Source organism: Lithobates pipiens, unplaced genomic scaffold (genome assembly GCF_037356315.1).
Source record: "Lithobates pipiens isolate NorthernLeopardFrog02 unplaced genomic scaffold, aLitPip1_a1.2 Scaffold_1, whole genome shotgun sequence".
Lineage (NCBI taxonomy): Eukaryota > Metazoa > Chordata > Amphibia > Anura > Ranidae > Lithobates > Lithobates pipiens.
The window spans coordinates 232,019,307-232,036,104 of NW_027507685.1; the positions used below are offsets into that span (position 1 = coordinate 232,019,307).

General features: G+C 42.6%; 1 protein-coding gene across 3 annotated transcripts in view; it reads right to left on the minus strand.

Moving 5' to 3' along the window:
• LOC143984443 (major histocompatibility complex class I-related protein 1-like) overlaps positions 1-16,408 on the minus strand; it is a 37,303-nt gene extending 20,895 nt beyond the window's left edge. For all 3 annotated transcript variants that reach the window (XM_077484623.1, XM_077484617.1, XM_077484613.1), the window contains exons 1-3: positions 16,280-16,408; positions 15,930-16,190; positions 10,514-10,792 (exon numbers count right to left, since the gene is read on the minus strand). In XM_077484623.1, the coding sequence (XP_077340749.1) occupies positions 10,514-10,792; positions 15,930-16,190; positions 16,280-16,361 (622 nt within the window). In that variant the 5' untranslated portion in view covers positions 16,362-16,408. The remainder of the gene's footprint in view (positions 1-10,513; positions 10,793-15,929; positions 16,191-16,279) is intronic.
• Positions 16,409-16,798: the final 390 nt, after the last annotated feature.

The window sequence follows — 16,798 nt, forward strand, 5'->3', positions numbered from 1 at the left end:
GATGTCATAGTCCCCATGTGACCAACCCATGTGACATAAAGCCATGTGACACCGTCCCATTGTCACTATATAAGTGGCAGCGGAGCGCCTCCCTGGCATTCCGGCCGGAGAGATCATCGAGGCAAAAGAAGAAGAAGAAGAAGAAGACCGGGCCACCGCCTCTAAAAGAGCTATAAGAAGGCGCGGTGGCCCGGCAGAAGAACCGAAGAGGGGGACAAGACCCCCGAAGTCGGGAGAAGAGGCCGGCGGCGAGGAAGAAAGCCGGACTCCTCCGCTAGCAAAAGACCTACAAGAAGATAGCGGAGGAGTCCGGCGAGAAGACCCCCGAAGACGGAAGACCCCCGGAGCTGTGCAATAAAATATTTTAACCCTGTGTTGTGTTTTTTTTTGTACTTTTTTTTCACAGGTGAATGGGTAGGGGTACATTGTACCCCATACTCATTCACATAGGGTGGGGGGCCGGTATCCGGGGGCCCCCTTATTAAAGGGGGCTCCCGGATTCCGATAAGCCCCCCGCCCGCAGACCCCGACAACCAACGGCCAGGGTTGTCGGGAAGAGGCCCTTGTCCTCATCAACATGGGGACAAGGTGCTTTGAGGTGGGGAGGCCGCGCGGCCCCCCCTTCCCCAAGGCACCCCCCATGTTGAGGGCACGCGGCCTGGTACGGCTCAGGAGGGGGGGCGCTCGCTCTCCCCCTTTCCTGGCCGGCCGGGTTGCATGCTCGGACAAGGGTCTGTTGTGGACTTGGGGGGACCCCACACCGTTTTTTTTTCGGCGTTGGGGTTCCCCTTTAAGTCCATACCAGGCGGCGGGGTCAGCGATGTCTCCTTCGCGGGCCCCGCCTACCTGGAGACACGCTCGAAATGAGCGGACTTTCCTCCACGTGTGTGGGCGAGTCCGTTCATTTCAAAAGTAGGGCGGATAGTATGGCGGACTTAGTCCGCCGTATTAGTCCGCTCAAAAAGTGCCGTGTGTGGGCAAGTCCGTTCATTCGAAAGTATGATGGACTGTCCGTCGGATTGTCTGACGGACTAAGTTGGCCAGACAGTCCGCCACATGTGTACGCGGCTTTAGTCTCCACAGACCTTGGCAGTAGAGCACAATAGCTATTGGTAGTACAGAACAGGGACAAGTAGCAAGTCCCAGCAGACCTGACAGGAAGGGCACTATAAATCCTAGCAGTACTCACAGCACTATTTTATCCAAATAGTCAGGGTTATTAAAAGGTTTCAGCCTCTGCACAGCTGTTCCTTTAAAGCAGATCTAAAAAAAGACTGAGCAGGTAGACTCTTTATTACAGAAGATAAATGTACACCAATGAAGATGACCACAGCCTGGCATCAGAAAGAAACCAAGTAGAAGATGCCAGTATTGGTGAGGCATTTTGGACCATTGAAGTAAAGGTAAGTATTGCACACTTTTTAAATGTGCTTTAGGCTCAATTTACACTTGTACGACTACAAAGTTGCGCCGACTTTGGAGTGTAACTTTTGGGGAAACTTTGATGCAACTTTGGATGGGTGCAACTTGGATTCGACTTTGGCTTTGACCAGTGATAATGGACAGCTGTTGCAAAACTGTTGCATTTCATAACATTCAGGTACAACTTTCATGCAACTTTTGAGCATTAACATTGAAGTCTCTGGCCTTAAGTTGCATGAAAGTCGGACCAAAGTAGTACATGAACTACTTTGAAGTTGCTGCTACTTTAAGTTGCACATATATGAATGGATATTATTGGAAAACATGGGGAACGATTTGTCATGCAGCTATGATGTCCAAAGTTGCATGACAAGTTGCACAAGTGTGAATGGAGCCGTGCATTAAGGGCTAATGGGTGCTGCCCCCTCTCTCCAGCCACCTCTCTATCACCAAAAGATAGATTCATACTTTGCATGAATCTATCTATGGCCACCGCTGCCACTCCCTATTCAGGCACCTGGCCCCTTTTCAGAAGCAGGGTGTCTGAATTACAGTGGTGGGGGGTGTTTTTTAAGCACCTGATTAGAGCCATAGACTCTAATAGGCGTAAAAAAAAAAAAAGTGACCTGCGAGCGCCCAGCATGGTCACTCGGCTGTGAGTTAGAAAAGCAAACTAACAAAACTTCCTCTCCGGCAATCAGGTGCTCGGGTCTGTTACCTGTCCCTGGTACCTTGGCTGAAACGACAGGCACCAATATTGGATGCCTATCGGGAGGAAAGGATGGGAGATGAGGATGGCAGTAGATGCACGGAGCATCCCGCTCGTCGCCGTCACCCGCTGCCCCACCAAGACAGGGTAAGTGCTGGGCAGACGGTGAGCGGGCGGGGGTCACACTGGGAGCATTCAAGGACACACTGGCTGCAATTAATGGGCACAGTGGCTGCAATTGATGATTTAAAAAAAATAAAATTGCGCCCCCCCCAAAGAAAAAATTTTGCGCCAACTGCCACTGAGCAGGACGGTAGATTTATTTTTATTTTTTTCTGCAATAAAGAGCCTGCCTGCTCACAGTTTTTGAGAGCAGGACCTTAGTTCTGCTTTAACTACAGTACTGAGAGGGACAGGAGGGGATGTGCAAAGACTGTTACTAATCAAACAGCCTTGGCTTTTTTTCTTTTTAGTTTCACCTGGTTATCCAACCAGTAACATTCCTTCCTGTCTCTTCTTGTCACTCATTTCTCCATTCTCACATTTCACATGTGATGCTGTTATCAATGAACCCTCCCTGCTCCTCTCCTTTGTATAAATGTAGTTACGCATTTCTGATCAACAAGTGTCTGACATTAATGATTATTGAAATTCGGGCATTTCCACCTTTATGGTCACAACAGACATTCCATGACAACTGCAGATAAGAGTGGACTTGGTTCAGCTCCATTTCTATCAGTGTCAGAGACTTGCGTTTTTACTCATGGTTGTTCTTATCTGCACTCTTTATGGCTCATAAATAGCTTGTGCTATTTTCTATGAAATATTTTTTCCATGTAGTTCCTTAAAACCCTTTCATGTCTAAGACTATATATGACATTTGTTGCTTACAAGTTAAAATCAGTATTTTTTTGCTAGGAAAAAAGACACTATAATTAAAAAAACGACTAAACAGTAAAGTTAGGCCAATTTTTTTTGTCTAATGTTAAAGATGATGTTATCCAGAGTAAACAGATACCTAACATGTCATGCTTTGAAATTGCGCACACTCTTGGAATGTTGACAAACTACGGTACCTAAAAATCTCCATAAGAGACACTTTAAAAAAAAATATAATGGTTTCCAGGTTAGAGTTATAGAGGTGGTCTTGTGCTAGATGTATTGCTCTCACTCTGACCATCGTGGCGATACCTCACATGTGTGATTTGAACACCGTTTACATATGCAGGCACGATGTACGCATGCGTTTTCTTTGCTGCGTGAGCACGCAGGGATGGGGAAGTTTAATTTTTTTTTACACTGTTTCTGATCTGATCACTGATCACTTGAACTGAAATTCTGATCACTTTTATTGCAGTCACAAAGAATTTAAACATCCCTGGTGACAGTAATATGTGGTGACAGGTACTCTAATGCCGGCCATACACGGTTCGAATTTCGAAAAAAATTTCTTTCGAAAATCGTATCTAAGAATTTTCATATGAATTTCGCACCATTATGCAGACCATACATGGTCGAATTCCGAACAAATTTTCATTTTCAAAATCAGAAAATTCGTGTTTTTTTTTTGTGATCCGATGATGCCACCATTGATTTTCGAAATTCGGCTGACCAAGCCTTCAATTTCACCTCATGTTGCTACAGAAAATAATTTTCCTTTCTCTCCGTAAATTTTCTTTTCTCTCGAAAATCGGCTGTTACTGCAGCCCACTAATGCCGGCCATACACGGTTCGAATTTCGAAAGAATTTTCTTTCGAAAATCGTATCTAAGAATTTTCGTATGAATTTCGCACCATTAGTGTGCTGCAGTAACAGCCGATTTTCGTGCGGAAATAAAATTTGAGGAATCAGACATGTTGGAAATTTTTTTTTAAAACGAACGATTTTCTAATCAATGATGGGAGAATCGTGCGAGAAATGTAATAAGAAAAGAAAATTTACGGAGAGAAAAGAAGATTCCCGACCAAGAAAATTATTTTCTGTAGCAACATGAGGTGAAATTGAAGGCTTGTTCGAAATCAATGGTGGCATCATCGGATCACAAAAAAAAACGAATTTTCTGGTTTTGAAAAGAAAATTTGTTTGAAATTCGACCGTGTATGGCCTGCATAAAACACTGGCCATCAACCCTGACTTCAGGGCCCACTAACAGGCCAGGTTTTATGTATTATCTTGGGGAGATGCAGACTAGAATACTGCAATCACGGAGCAGCAAATGAGATCACCTGTGATGTATTTCAGTTATCTCGCAAACCTGGCCTGTTAGTGGGCCCTGAGGACAAGGTTGATGACCACTGCTCTAAAAGACCCCAAATGCACTTAAAAGTATTCAGATCGCCAAAAACGGCGATTCTGTAATTTTTTTTAAAAAAGCTGCGCCATTGGCAGCCGAGTAAACCGGAAGTGTTTCAGCCTAGCCGGCGGAAGTGCCAGATCGTGGATTGGGTCTCCCAGTGGGATGGGAGGCCCAGAAAAAGTGATGTGGGAGGGGGGATTTCCCCTCCCACTCCATTAGGCTGCTTTCACACTGGGGCGGGAGCGGCGTCGGCGGTAAAGCGCCGCTATTTTTAGCGGCGCTTTACCGTCGTTTTAGCGGCGGTCTGCGGGCGCTAGCGGGGTGGTTTTAACCCCCGCTAGCGGCCGAAAAAGGGCTAAAAGCGCCCGCAAAGCGCCACTGCAGCGGCGCTTTGCTGGCAGTATTGCCGCGCTGTCCCATTGATTTCAATGGGTAGGAGCGGTTTAGGAGCGGTGAATACACCGCTCCTTCACCGCTCCAAAGATGCAGCTAGCAGGACTTTTTTCACCGTCCTGCCAGCGCACCGCCCCAGTGTGAAAGCCCTCCGGCTTTCACACTGGAGTGAAAGGGGCTGGTTTTTTTCAGGCGCTACACAGGCGCTATTTTTAGCGCTGTAACGCCTTAATACTGCCCCAGTGTGAAAGCAGCCTAAGGATAACAGCCGAGTGGCTTTTAGCCGCATCAGTTGTTATCACTAAAAAGCCGACAACCTGCTCTAAAAACCGGTATCGGGGTGATGCCTGCAGCTGCATATCACCCCGGTATAACCCCTTCATGCCATGAACGCAAATGTGTGTACAGTCAGCGTGAAGGGGTTAACAGCTAAATGATCTTTCTTACAATAGAAATTTCACAACTGCAGCTAATAGAAAAAGCTTTTGAACCTTCTATTAAAGTGGTTGTAAAGCCTAAACATTTTTTACCTTCATGCATTCATTCCTTGCATTAAAGCGGAGGTCAACATAAAAATGTAACTTCCGCTTTTCGGGAACCCTCCCCCCTGAAAGGTGCCAAATGTGACACCAGAGGGGGTGCACATACATGTATAATACAGGTATTTGCACCCACTTCCGGGGATAGTGGTGCGCAGTAGGGAACCAGGAAATTAAGCCGCAAGACTTCACTTCCTGATTCTCTTACCGAAGATGGCGGCGGCAGCATCCGAGGACAGAGGGACTGTTTGGCCTCAGGTGCCAACATTACCAGTGCCTTGGACAAGTAAGTGTCCTTATTTTAAAAGTCAGCAGCTGCAGTACTTGTAGCTTTTAACGTTAAAAAAAAAATTGGCGGACCTCCGCTTTAAGGTAAAAAATGTTTAGGTTTCAGCAACCACCCCACCACCCCTATTACTTACCTGAGCCCTCATTCGATACAGGTTGGGCACATCTGCAGGTCTTCTCTCCTGGTCTCGCTGGCTTTGCTGGGGCACCAGGAGTCACTGGCTACCAGTGTTGTCAATCAAAGCTAGTGATGAGGTCCAATGTATGTGTCAATGGAAGCTGCTTCCCATAGGGCACTGGACTGAGGGGAGGGGTCAGGAGCACAGGTGGAGGACCCGCAAAGAGAGGTTTATGCCCGCTCTGTGCAATGCCATTGTACAGAGCAGGTACGCATAGACATGTCTGTTTGTTTTTTTTTGTTTGTTTTTTTTATTTAGCCTTACAATCACTTTAAGTGCCCGTTCACACAGGGGCAACACGACTTGCAGCGCAACTCACAGACGCGACCTGCACACGACTTCAGCAGCGACTTGCAAAACGTCTACTGTATAGAAGTCAATGCAAGTCGCCTGAAGTCGCCCCAAAAATAGTACAGGAACCTTTTTCTAAGTCGGAGCGACTTGAGTCGCTCCTATTAGAACGGTTCCATAGTACAGAACGGAGCACGAATTGTCGGGCGGCTAAGTCGCCTGACAAGTCGCGGTAGTGTGAACGGGCACTAAGGCCCGGTTCACACTGGTGCAAGTTCATAACGAATGCGATGCATCAAAAACATTTTAAATTCGCATATCATCCATAAATCATCCATAAAGTCATTGTTTTCAATGACGGTCACTCACATACATACATGCATTGCGATTCCTCTACGAATGCAATAAAAAAAAAAAGGGTCTTGTGTGAGTTTCAGTGTTGCGTTGCGAATTTGGTCTCCATAGACATCAATGTAAATCGTTCTGGAATCACATTGTTGATGCAGATATGTGCGAATTCCACCACACTACTTTTTTTTTTTTTTTTTTTTATACATTATGATTCCATTGGCTAGAACATCAATCGCAGCTATGTCCAACTCCTGAAATTTGCTGTAAATTTGCACTTCATAGAGGACTAAATAAACAGAATAAATTCACAGTGTGGCAGTGAGAACCTAGCCTAAGGCTCGGTTCACATTAGTGTGATGTGGGAACCCTGCAAGTCCACTTCGGGTTCCCACATTACACCTGACTCGCAAGGCAGTTGACACTGCCATGTGCGAACTGCTGAGAGTGTCAATAGAAAGTTAATGAGAAAGAGAGAAAGGGTTACCCAGCACATAACAATCAGAAAGCCTGTATAGTAATTCAGCTTTATGTATATATAAAGTTAATATTGTCCTTATTGTGGTTGGAGTTTGTCCATATATACTCTAAACAGTTCAGGTACAGGCCATTACCAGAGTGTATCCAGAGTACTCTGTGATAAATGCAAAAGAGAAAAGGAGGGTGGCGCACCTAAGTGTAGTATTATCAAGTTATTTAATAACGCAAAAGTAATATACTTACACAAGAGAAGACATCAAAGGTATATCTTTCATATGTGAGGTCCTCCTCGAGGGGTGTCAGCAATCTGGTTTCCCAGCAAGGGCACACCCCTGAACATGCCTATGTTGACCGAGCTGTCATAGAAAACTCCTGTTCTCTAGTAAGGATCAGAGCCGACAGCACCAGTTCCTGATCGTGTGATCTCTGTGACAGCCAATGTCTTCCAAGCCTAAAGACCCTCTTAAAGAGATGCCAGAGATGAGTGTGGAGGCATTAAAGCCAGGGTCTCAAACTAGTGGCCCTCCAGCTGTTGCAAAACTACAAGTCCCATGAGGCATTGCAGGGCTAACAATTACAAGCTTGACTCCCACAGGCAGAGGCATGATGGGACTTGTAGTTTTGTAACAGCTGGAGGGCCGCCAGTTTGAGACCTCTGCATTAAAGGATATCAAACCCAAAAAGAAACCCTGTAATGCTGAATGTTGCAGCTTCACTGCAATTAGATGTGGTGGCTGCATTTGTTTTAATTTCCCAGGCTAAAAAGATTCTCAGCAAGTACAGAAAGTACCTGCTACACTAGCCATATACTAATAGAATTATGTTTTTATTGTTCTATTTTCTAATCATTAGTGGGGTCAAATCAATGTTCATTGATTGACTGCAGTGACCAGTGTTAATTTTGTCTACTAAAACATTTTAGTTGACTAAATGAATATTATTTTAGTCAACTAAAATACGACTAAAACAACTGAAATGACTAAATACGACTAAAACTAAAATGCCATTTTAGTCAAAAGACTAAAATGGCACTAAAAATAAAATGCTATTTTAGTCAAAAGACTAAGACTAAAGCTAAATTGAAATTTGACTTCAAAATGAACACTGGTCTGTAGTGCATGTTCATACCTCAATGTAATAATGAAATAACATTAGATTTTTCACTCCAGCAGTATATAATGAGTTTTCAAATTGTAGAGAATTGTTAACTAATGCATTACAACTGAATTACACCCATTCAATTTTAGACGACTAAAATTTGTTTTGGTCAAATAAAATATACTAGAGATTTAGTCGACTAAATACGACTAACACTAAGACAATTGCAGAAGACTAAAATCGGACTAAAACTAAAGTGCCATTTTAGTCCTAAGACTAAAACTAATTCAAGATTTGCTGCCAAAATTAACAGTGGCAGGGACTAAAGAATCTTATGAGGGGAAAGTGTGGGGTGTCGGTGCCAAATTACAAAAAAAACAATTCGTTGATTATATACCAATGCTGCACCTAAAATTTGTGGAAATCAATAACAATGCAAAAAATATATATATATATAAATGAGCGTAAAGGAAACATTACAAAAATCTAATTAATAATGGACATTTCTGATGGTTTATTTTATTGTGCACTGTATTAATCAAATACACAGTATATATTATTAATTTTATTTAGATTTTTGTATTTCTTTTGCGCTATATATATATATATATATATATATATATAATTTTCACAAAGAATCTTATGTTGAATTATTTTTTAGAGTTGAATTATCTTGGTGTTTTCTTAGTAAATGCCATATGTAACTCATAGTTCCAGTGCCGATTTGTGTGCATGGTAATAGAGGTCGACCGATATGGGTTTTTCTCTGGCCGATGCCGATATTTAGAAATCATGGCGGCCGATAGCCGATATATGATGCTGATTTTTTTTTTTTTGGGCCGATATGTTAGGCCGATTTTATTTTATTTATTTATTTATTTTTCCTTTTTTATTATTTATTTATTTTTTAATCCCCCTTGATCTAACACATCTTTCCCACTGGGGCGTTTTTCAGGCGCTTTTGGGCTAAAAATAGCGCCTGTAAAGTGCCTGCAAAATGGCTCCTCTGCAGTCTGTGTGAAAGACAGAGCGCTTTCACACTGAGGCGATGCACTGGCAGGATCTTAAAAAAAAAGTCCTGCAAGCAGCACATTTGGAGTGGTGTATACCGCTCCTCCACCACTCCTGCCCATTGATATGAATGGGCACCACTGCGATTTGGCAGCAGTGCTTCATGGGCGCATTTAACCTCTTCCTTGGCCGCTAGCTGGGTTATATGTGCCCCACTAGCAGCCAAATAGCACCGCTAAAATGATGGTAAAGAGCCGCTAAAACTTGCGTTTTACCATCAACACCTCCCCGCTCCAGTGTGAAAGCAGTCTTCATAAGTGATACAGAAAATGTCTTACATTTAAACATTTATTAAACAAAACAAACCTCCAATCAGTTTACTTGTATGTATGATTTAGATAAAAAAAAAAAAACTATATATTAAATAAAAACAGGTAGTCAAAACTTTTGGACGAAAAAAAAATGAGCTAACTTTACTGTTTTTATTTTATTTTTATTTTTTAAATAGTGTATTTTTTTCACAAAAAAATGCATTTGAAAGACCTCTGTGCAAATGCCGTGCGACATAAAATATTGCAACAACCACTATTTTATTCCCTAGGATCTCTGCTAAAAAAATATATATAACTTTTGGGGGGTCTAAGTGATTTTCTGGCAGAAAATACAGGATTTTTACTTGTAAGCAACAAGTGTCAGAAAAGATTTAGGCCTCTTTCACACCAACGTGCCGTTCAGGCCCGCCTGTCAGTTTTTCAGGCGGACCTGAACGGGTGCTCCATAGAGCTCTATGGAGCGTCGGATGTCAGCGGTGACATGTCCGCTGACATCCGACCCGCTCCGATCCGAAAAAGTGTGACGGAGGAAAAAGCTATTTTTCCATCCGTCTGCGGATCGGATCGGATGACGACGGGCACTGCGGTCCGTCGTCATCCGATCTCCCATAGGGGAGAGCGGCGCTGTGACAGGTCCGTCCCTGCGCAGTGTGCAGAGACAGACCTGTCATCTCCCTGCTCAGCGGGGATCGGCGGAGTGATCCCCGCTGAGCAAACGGACATCCACGGGGCGGATCAGAACTGATCCGCCCCGTGTGAAAGGACCCTAAGTCTTTAAATGGTTAAACTGAGAACTTCTACACACAGAGAGGATTTCATTCATTGAAGTGTAAACATTGTATCTTTCTGTTCTTTTCTTGGCAGCCCAGAGAGGAGGAAAGACGTTTCTATGACGACTAAGGCAACTTACACTGACTTCTATTACAGAAGTCATTTCAAAGTCCCGCTGTAGTTCTAAATCGGCTTTATATCAGCACAATCGGCTGATGCCGATTATTTAAAAAACTGCAAATATCGGCCGATATATCGGTCGACCTCTACATGGTAACCAGAGACAATATTGGGAGTGTGGTGCAGGCATAGGAGTTAGTGTATATAGTGTAGGAAGTCTACAGTGTGTGGTTACCTCTCTTTTCCAGTTCCTCTCTTCCATTATCGATGTGTTTCTTCAAATATTCAATACATTTATTCTCTACAAATGCCTTGTGTTGCTCCCCCTCTCTGACATCCGGACTGTTCCATAGCTGTGTGGTGATCTGAGCCTCATTGGTGATTGGTATATAGATCCAGCTCTGTGTGTCCAAGTAGATGAAGTCTCTCCCATCATATCCAAGCTGATCAAAGCCAGTAATGCTGCCATCATCTTCCAGTTGGCACCCATACACATCCTGGAAGAAGTGAAAACCTGTAGATTGCAAAAATACAGGTTATTAAGCTTGAGAGCAACTGTGCAGTGCTGAATACAGTTGTTATAGATGCATCTATTAAAGCGGAACTTCAGTATTTTTTTCCCATCTATTAAATCTTCTGCCCTTGTTTTAACTTTGGATAGTAAAACATTTTTTCTGCCAGTAAATGCCTTATACAGCCCACTTCCTGTTTTGTGTCTGGTCATTAGCCTAGGCTTATGACATTATGCACAGCTCTCTCTCACTCTTGTGAGAGTTTGCCAGGAGGGAAGGGAGATGAATCATAAGAGGGCCAATGAGAGCTGCAGAGCTGGAGGTGTGCCTCTGTGTGTTTGTGTAAATCCAGGAAGTGAATAGGCAGCAGCTTCAGCTGCCCACAGTTAAAATGGATGCAGGCAGACTTAGTGGATGGAGATTTCTGCAGCATATTTGGCAAGTAGAGAATCACAGTATATATAAAATAATATGCAAAGTGGTTGGAGGGAAGCTTCAAAATGGCAAAGATGTTTTTATTACAAATTATATGAGCAGATTGCAGTTCCTCTTTAACCAGATATAAGGAACATGTTGAGCTGCAATGTTTAACCATTTCCTGCCCAGCTTATAGCAGAATGACAGCCGGGTGGTGGTTCTGTTATCTTGAATGGGCGTCATATGATGTCCAGCAGGATAACATGCCAGCGCATGCCCGCTGGCGTGCGCAGTGCTGCGATCAAAGGTGCTGACACACAGCATCTCCAATAGTGGTATGGAGCCTCTGACAGAGGATTCTTACCACGTGATCAGCTGTGACCAATCACAGCTGATCATCGCGTGAACCAGGAAGTGCCGGTAAACGGCATTCCTTGTTTCCCGTTGACAGGGAGAGCCGATCAGCAGCTCTCCCTGTCAAAGGGGAGTCTGTGCTGATAATCAGCACATTGATTATCAGCACAGCTCCATCAGATGTGCCACCACAGCTGCCAATAAGTGCCCATCAGCTGCCAGTCAGTGCCCCATCAGAAACAGATGTCAATGCCCATATCAGTGCCCATATCATTGCCAATCAGTGCCCAGCAGTAACACCTGTCAGCACCTCCTCATCAGTGCCACCTGTCAGTGTCAATCAGTACTGCATATCAGTGCCAATCAGGGCTGTCTGTCAGTGACCATCACAGCTGCCTGTCAGTGCTCATCAATCACAGTCGCTTGTCAGTGCCACCTGTCAGTGCCACCTATCAGTGCCAATCAGTGCTGCCTGTCAGTGCCCATCAATCACATTCGCCTGTCAGTGCCACCTATCACTGCCCATCAGTGCCCATCAGTCATGTATATCAGTGCCGCATATTGGTGCCCATAAGTGCTGCATATCAGTGACCATCAATTCTACAGTGCCTCCTCATCAGTGCCACCTTATCAGTGCTGCTTCATCAGTGCCCATCAGTGAAACCCCAGTGGTGATCAAATACCACCAAAAGAAAGCTCTATTTGTGGGAAGAAAATGATAAAAATGTAGTTTTGGTATAGTGTTGTATAACTGCGCAATTGTCAATCAAAGGGCGACAGAGCTGAAAATTGTCCGGGGCAGGAAGGAGCAAAAGTGCCCCATATTGAAGTGGTTAAAGTAGAACTAAAGCATTTTGTTTTCATTTTAGATAGAAAATAATGGTTATAACCCTGTCAAGTTTTGTTATACTCTGTGTGTACCATTAGGAAAATGTCCCCTTCACTTTCTGTCCCATAGCCAAAAGAGGAAGTGAGAGAAAATCCCTCCAAAGTGAGGGAATCCCTGGTTGTCACCAGAGCTGGTGTCCCCCATTGGAAGATTTTCCCTCTATTCCTTTTCTGATGGCAACCAAAAATGTGGGATTTTCTTTCAATTTCAGTGATCACAGTAAACCGGACAACCAGAGAGGGTGGAAAATAATTTGAAACAATAATGAATATGATTGTGAAAGAAAAAAAATCAATGTAGTAGCCTACTAATAGGAAACAGAAGAATGGCGACACATCCAGAAGTAGAATCAAAAGAATTTAGTGAAAGTCCATAAAATCAAGCAGACATGACGAACATCAATCCAAAAAAGGTGCTCAGTAAATACAATTCACACAGACGTGCTTACTTATCACAGCCTAGTAAGGCCCCATTCACACCTGAGCATTTTGTAGCTTGAAGCCTGAAGCTACAAAACGCTGGAGGGGAAAATATCAATTATTCTCTATGGAGATGGTTCACATCTCCACTCCAAATCAACTGAAGCCAGAAGCTCCAAAACACCTGAAGCTCAAACAAATTCTGGAACTTTTTTTATGCAGATTTGGGAGTTTTCTGCTTTTTATATTGGTGACCAATTGACCTGTACAAAATCGTGTCAAAATTGCGGCAAAAAGTGCGTGACTTTGCCTGAAAACGCTATGCTCAGGTGTGAATGTGGCCTAACAGGCTTAACGTGATTGCTGCCCACATCACTTGGAGTGTATCCACATGTGACTCTTGATAGATAATAGACAAAATATATAGTGTAGCTCAACCAAACAACTCGTAAAACAAATCCAAATATTGCCATAATTCCACATTGGTGCAACTTTCACTAACAGTTCAGTAATATTCAGTGACCACCACCTCTAGCTGGAACGCCTGCTCACCTCCCAATGTTGACCCCACTACAGAGTAAAACACGCCTGTAGTAATATCTCTTAGGATTCCTCAGGGAAACCCTTCCTCCTCCTGGTTTTCCTGGACAAGACAGACCTCCTCCCAGGTTCTCACAATATGGACCCCACTACAGAGTCACACACATCTGTAGTAATATCTCTTAGGATGCCTCGGGGAAATCAATTTAGGACAATATGTATTCTGATACATCATTTTGGTAAAGAAATCCCAATAAGTTTATATAAAGTTATAGTGTTCAAAAACAATGGGATATACTTACGGAATTTTTATTATATTTTTACTACTAATGGCGGCAATCAGCAACTTATAGTGGGACTGTGATATTGCAGCAGACAAATCGGACACCTAACTAGGGTTGCCCCTTGACAGTCTGGGTTTTGAATCACGTGTCTGGGTTTCAGATGGACTAAAACCCGGACACATTATTTAGACCAGGCTGTGGCTCCCCAAGTAACCAAAATAGTTACACACAAATCTGTTGCCATCTGGGAGCTGCAAGCGGCTGTCTGGGGGCAGGTTCGGTATAACTGGGGGGCGGGGCGATGATGTCAGCAAGAGCAATTTGGCCACACCCACTGTTCAATATGGTACACTATGCGCAGTGCATTACCACTCAAATGTGTCCCAGGCCACTAAAGTGTTCAGGTTCGGTTTGAAGAAAAGGTGGCAACCCTACACCTAACTGACACTTTTTTGGAAACCAGTGTCACCAATACAGTGATCAGTGCTAAAAAAAATATGCACTGTCACTGTACTAATGACAATGGCAGGGAAGGTGTTAACAGGGGCGATCAAGGAGTTAAATGTGTGGCCAGCATGTGTTATTGTGTACTGTGTGGGTGTTTTTACTAAGCAATGTGCTTTGCAGGAAGAAAAAAAAACAGCACATTGCTCCTGTCAGAAGAGAGCCCCGTGTTTGTTTACCTACACAGGGCTTCCTTCAGTAATGTTCAGAGCAGATAGTCAGGTGCCGGCAACCAGTCGGCCGATTGGTACGTGCTGCAGCCAATTGGTGCACAGCCAGGGCGGCGGGGGCACATGGGCACACTTCCTACCTTGACACGTGGATCACACATTAGGTACGTGATCCTGTGCAGGAGAGCCACCTTGCCGCCTTATATGTACCGTATATGGTCGGCAAGCAGTTAAATCAAATAATGCCACATATCATACAAAAATACTAATTGCTATATATTTATACTTTATAACATTATTAACTTATACTTTATAAAATTAATAATTAACAGTTTTATCAGTTTTGCTTCTGCTTTTAAAGCTTTAATACAAATTAAATTCCAAAGTAGACATGTGCATGATGAAAAAAAATTGTTTTGTTTTGATTTGTTAATCTAGTTATTTAGTTTAGTTAAATTCGGTTTATTCCTTCAGTTAGTTTTCGGAATTCGTTTTTTGGAATTCTTTTTCTGAATTTGTATTCGGAATTTTAGAATTTTCTTCGAATTTACAGATTTTTCCAATTCTAAGCGATCAAATCAATACATTTTCAAATTGGTCGAAACTATAATTGTATATTGTTTTCGATTCGAATGCAGCAAAGTGAACAAACAAAAGAAAAATCTTCATCAAATGCTTACAATGACTCTTTAAATCACCTTTGGCTTAACAAAAACAGCATTATTTCGAAATGGTACTCTGACAACACTTATGCCCCATACACACGGTCATAAATTCCGACGGAAAAGATCCAATCGGATTATGTTGTCGGAAAATACAATCGTGTGTGGGCTCTATCTGACTTTTTCCGTTGGAAGAAAAAAAAGTTTGAGAGCTGGATCTAAAATTTTCCAACATCAAAATTCAATCGGACTTTTTCCAATCATGTGTAGAGAATTCCGACGCACAAAGTGGCACGCATGCTCAGAAAAAATTTGGAGATGAAAGCTATTGGCTACTGGCCTCTACGTAGTCGCGGTGACGTACAAAACGTACGACGGGTTCCGAACGATCGGATTTTCTGACAACTTTGTGTGACCGTGTGTACGCAACACAAGTTTTGGCCAAAATCCGTTGGAAAAAAATCAGACGGATTTTGTGGTCGGAATGTCCGACCGTGTGTATGGAGCAATAGTCTTTGATTTCAGCAATATGTGTAGTGAGAATTCAACTGGAGTTAAATGTAAAATTTGATTAGAATTTCAGTCCGAATTTCCGAAATTCGGACGGATTTCATTACGTTATTTGGAGCATTCAGTAAAATTTGTTTATATTGTAATTCGGGCATTCGGATATATCCGATTCTCCAAATAACATAAAATGTGTCCGAATATTAATTCGGAACAAAATGAACAATGCATGTCTGTTACAAAGACTGTTATCAGAGGCCCTTCTGATTCATACAATAAAGCCTATAGAAATAATTTGACTTTTATAACAGAGATTTTGTTCACAATGAATATACATTTTTCATCTAACACAAGGTAGAATGTGTCTGGATTGTAAAATGTAATACTACTCACCTCTAGTCTGGTTGAGACGAGCCATTGTGCTGCTTACAAAGTGTTTGAATATAGACTCATAGGCTCTACAAACCTGGGTCTCTACTTCCCAGAATTCAGGTTCGATTTTACTCATCCATGAAGCCACAGGACGAACCTGACGGGACTCACTGTTGTAATTGATAATCTGATGATTGTCAATGTATCCAACTACCGAAAATTCAGGAAGACCAGATCCTGCGGCTGAGACTCCCATGTAATAATACCGTAAAATGTGACTGTCTGAGAAAAACGTAGAGATTGTTATCACCATGCAGTGCGATTAATGGCAACTCAGTATCAAAAATGATATCACCGATTTTCATATTCACCTGAACTCACAAGTGACATCCTTAGGATCAGCAGGATGAGGAGTGTCATCTTCATCCTCCCGGCTGGGATAAGCTGGGGCATTCTAAGTAAACTACCCAAGACTTCAACGTTAAAGGAAATGAATAATATAATCGCACACAGAAAGTCAATAAATCTGTAAATAGGAGTGGCAGGTATCTGTGTATGCTGTAAATGTTTTATCTCTGTCCAATAGGAAATTAAGTATGAAGTATCAGCAAATGTAAAGCAAAGAAAAAGTAAAATGATTACAAATGGTAAAGGTCAGTTATTAAAAAAAAAAAAAAAACCTAAAGATATTCTTACTAATAAGTAACTCATTTTTATAAAGATTACCTGACATTACAGTTGGATAGTTTCATTTAAGGTAAACTCTAGCTGGATGCAACAGGAACAAATTATTGTATATACAGCGCCTTGAAAAAGTATTCATACCCCATTGAAATTTCACACATTTTGTCATGTTACAACCAAAAACGTTAATGTATTTTATTAGGATT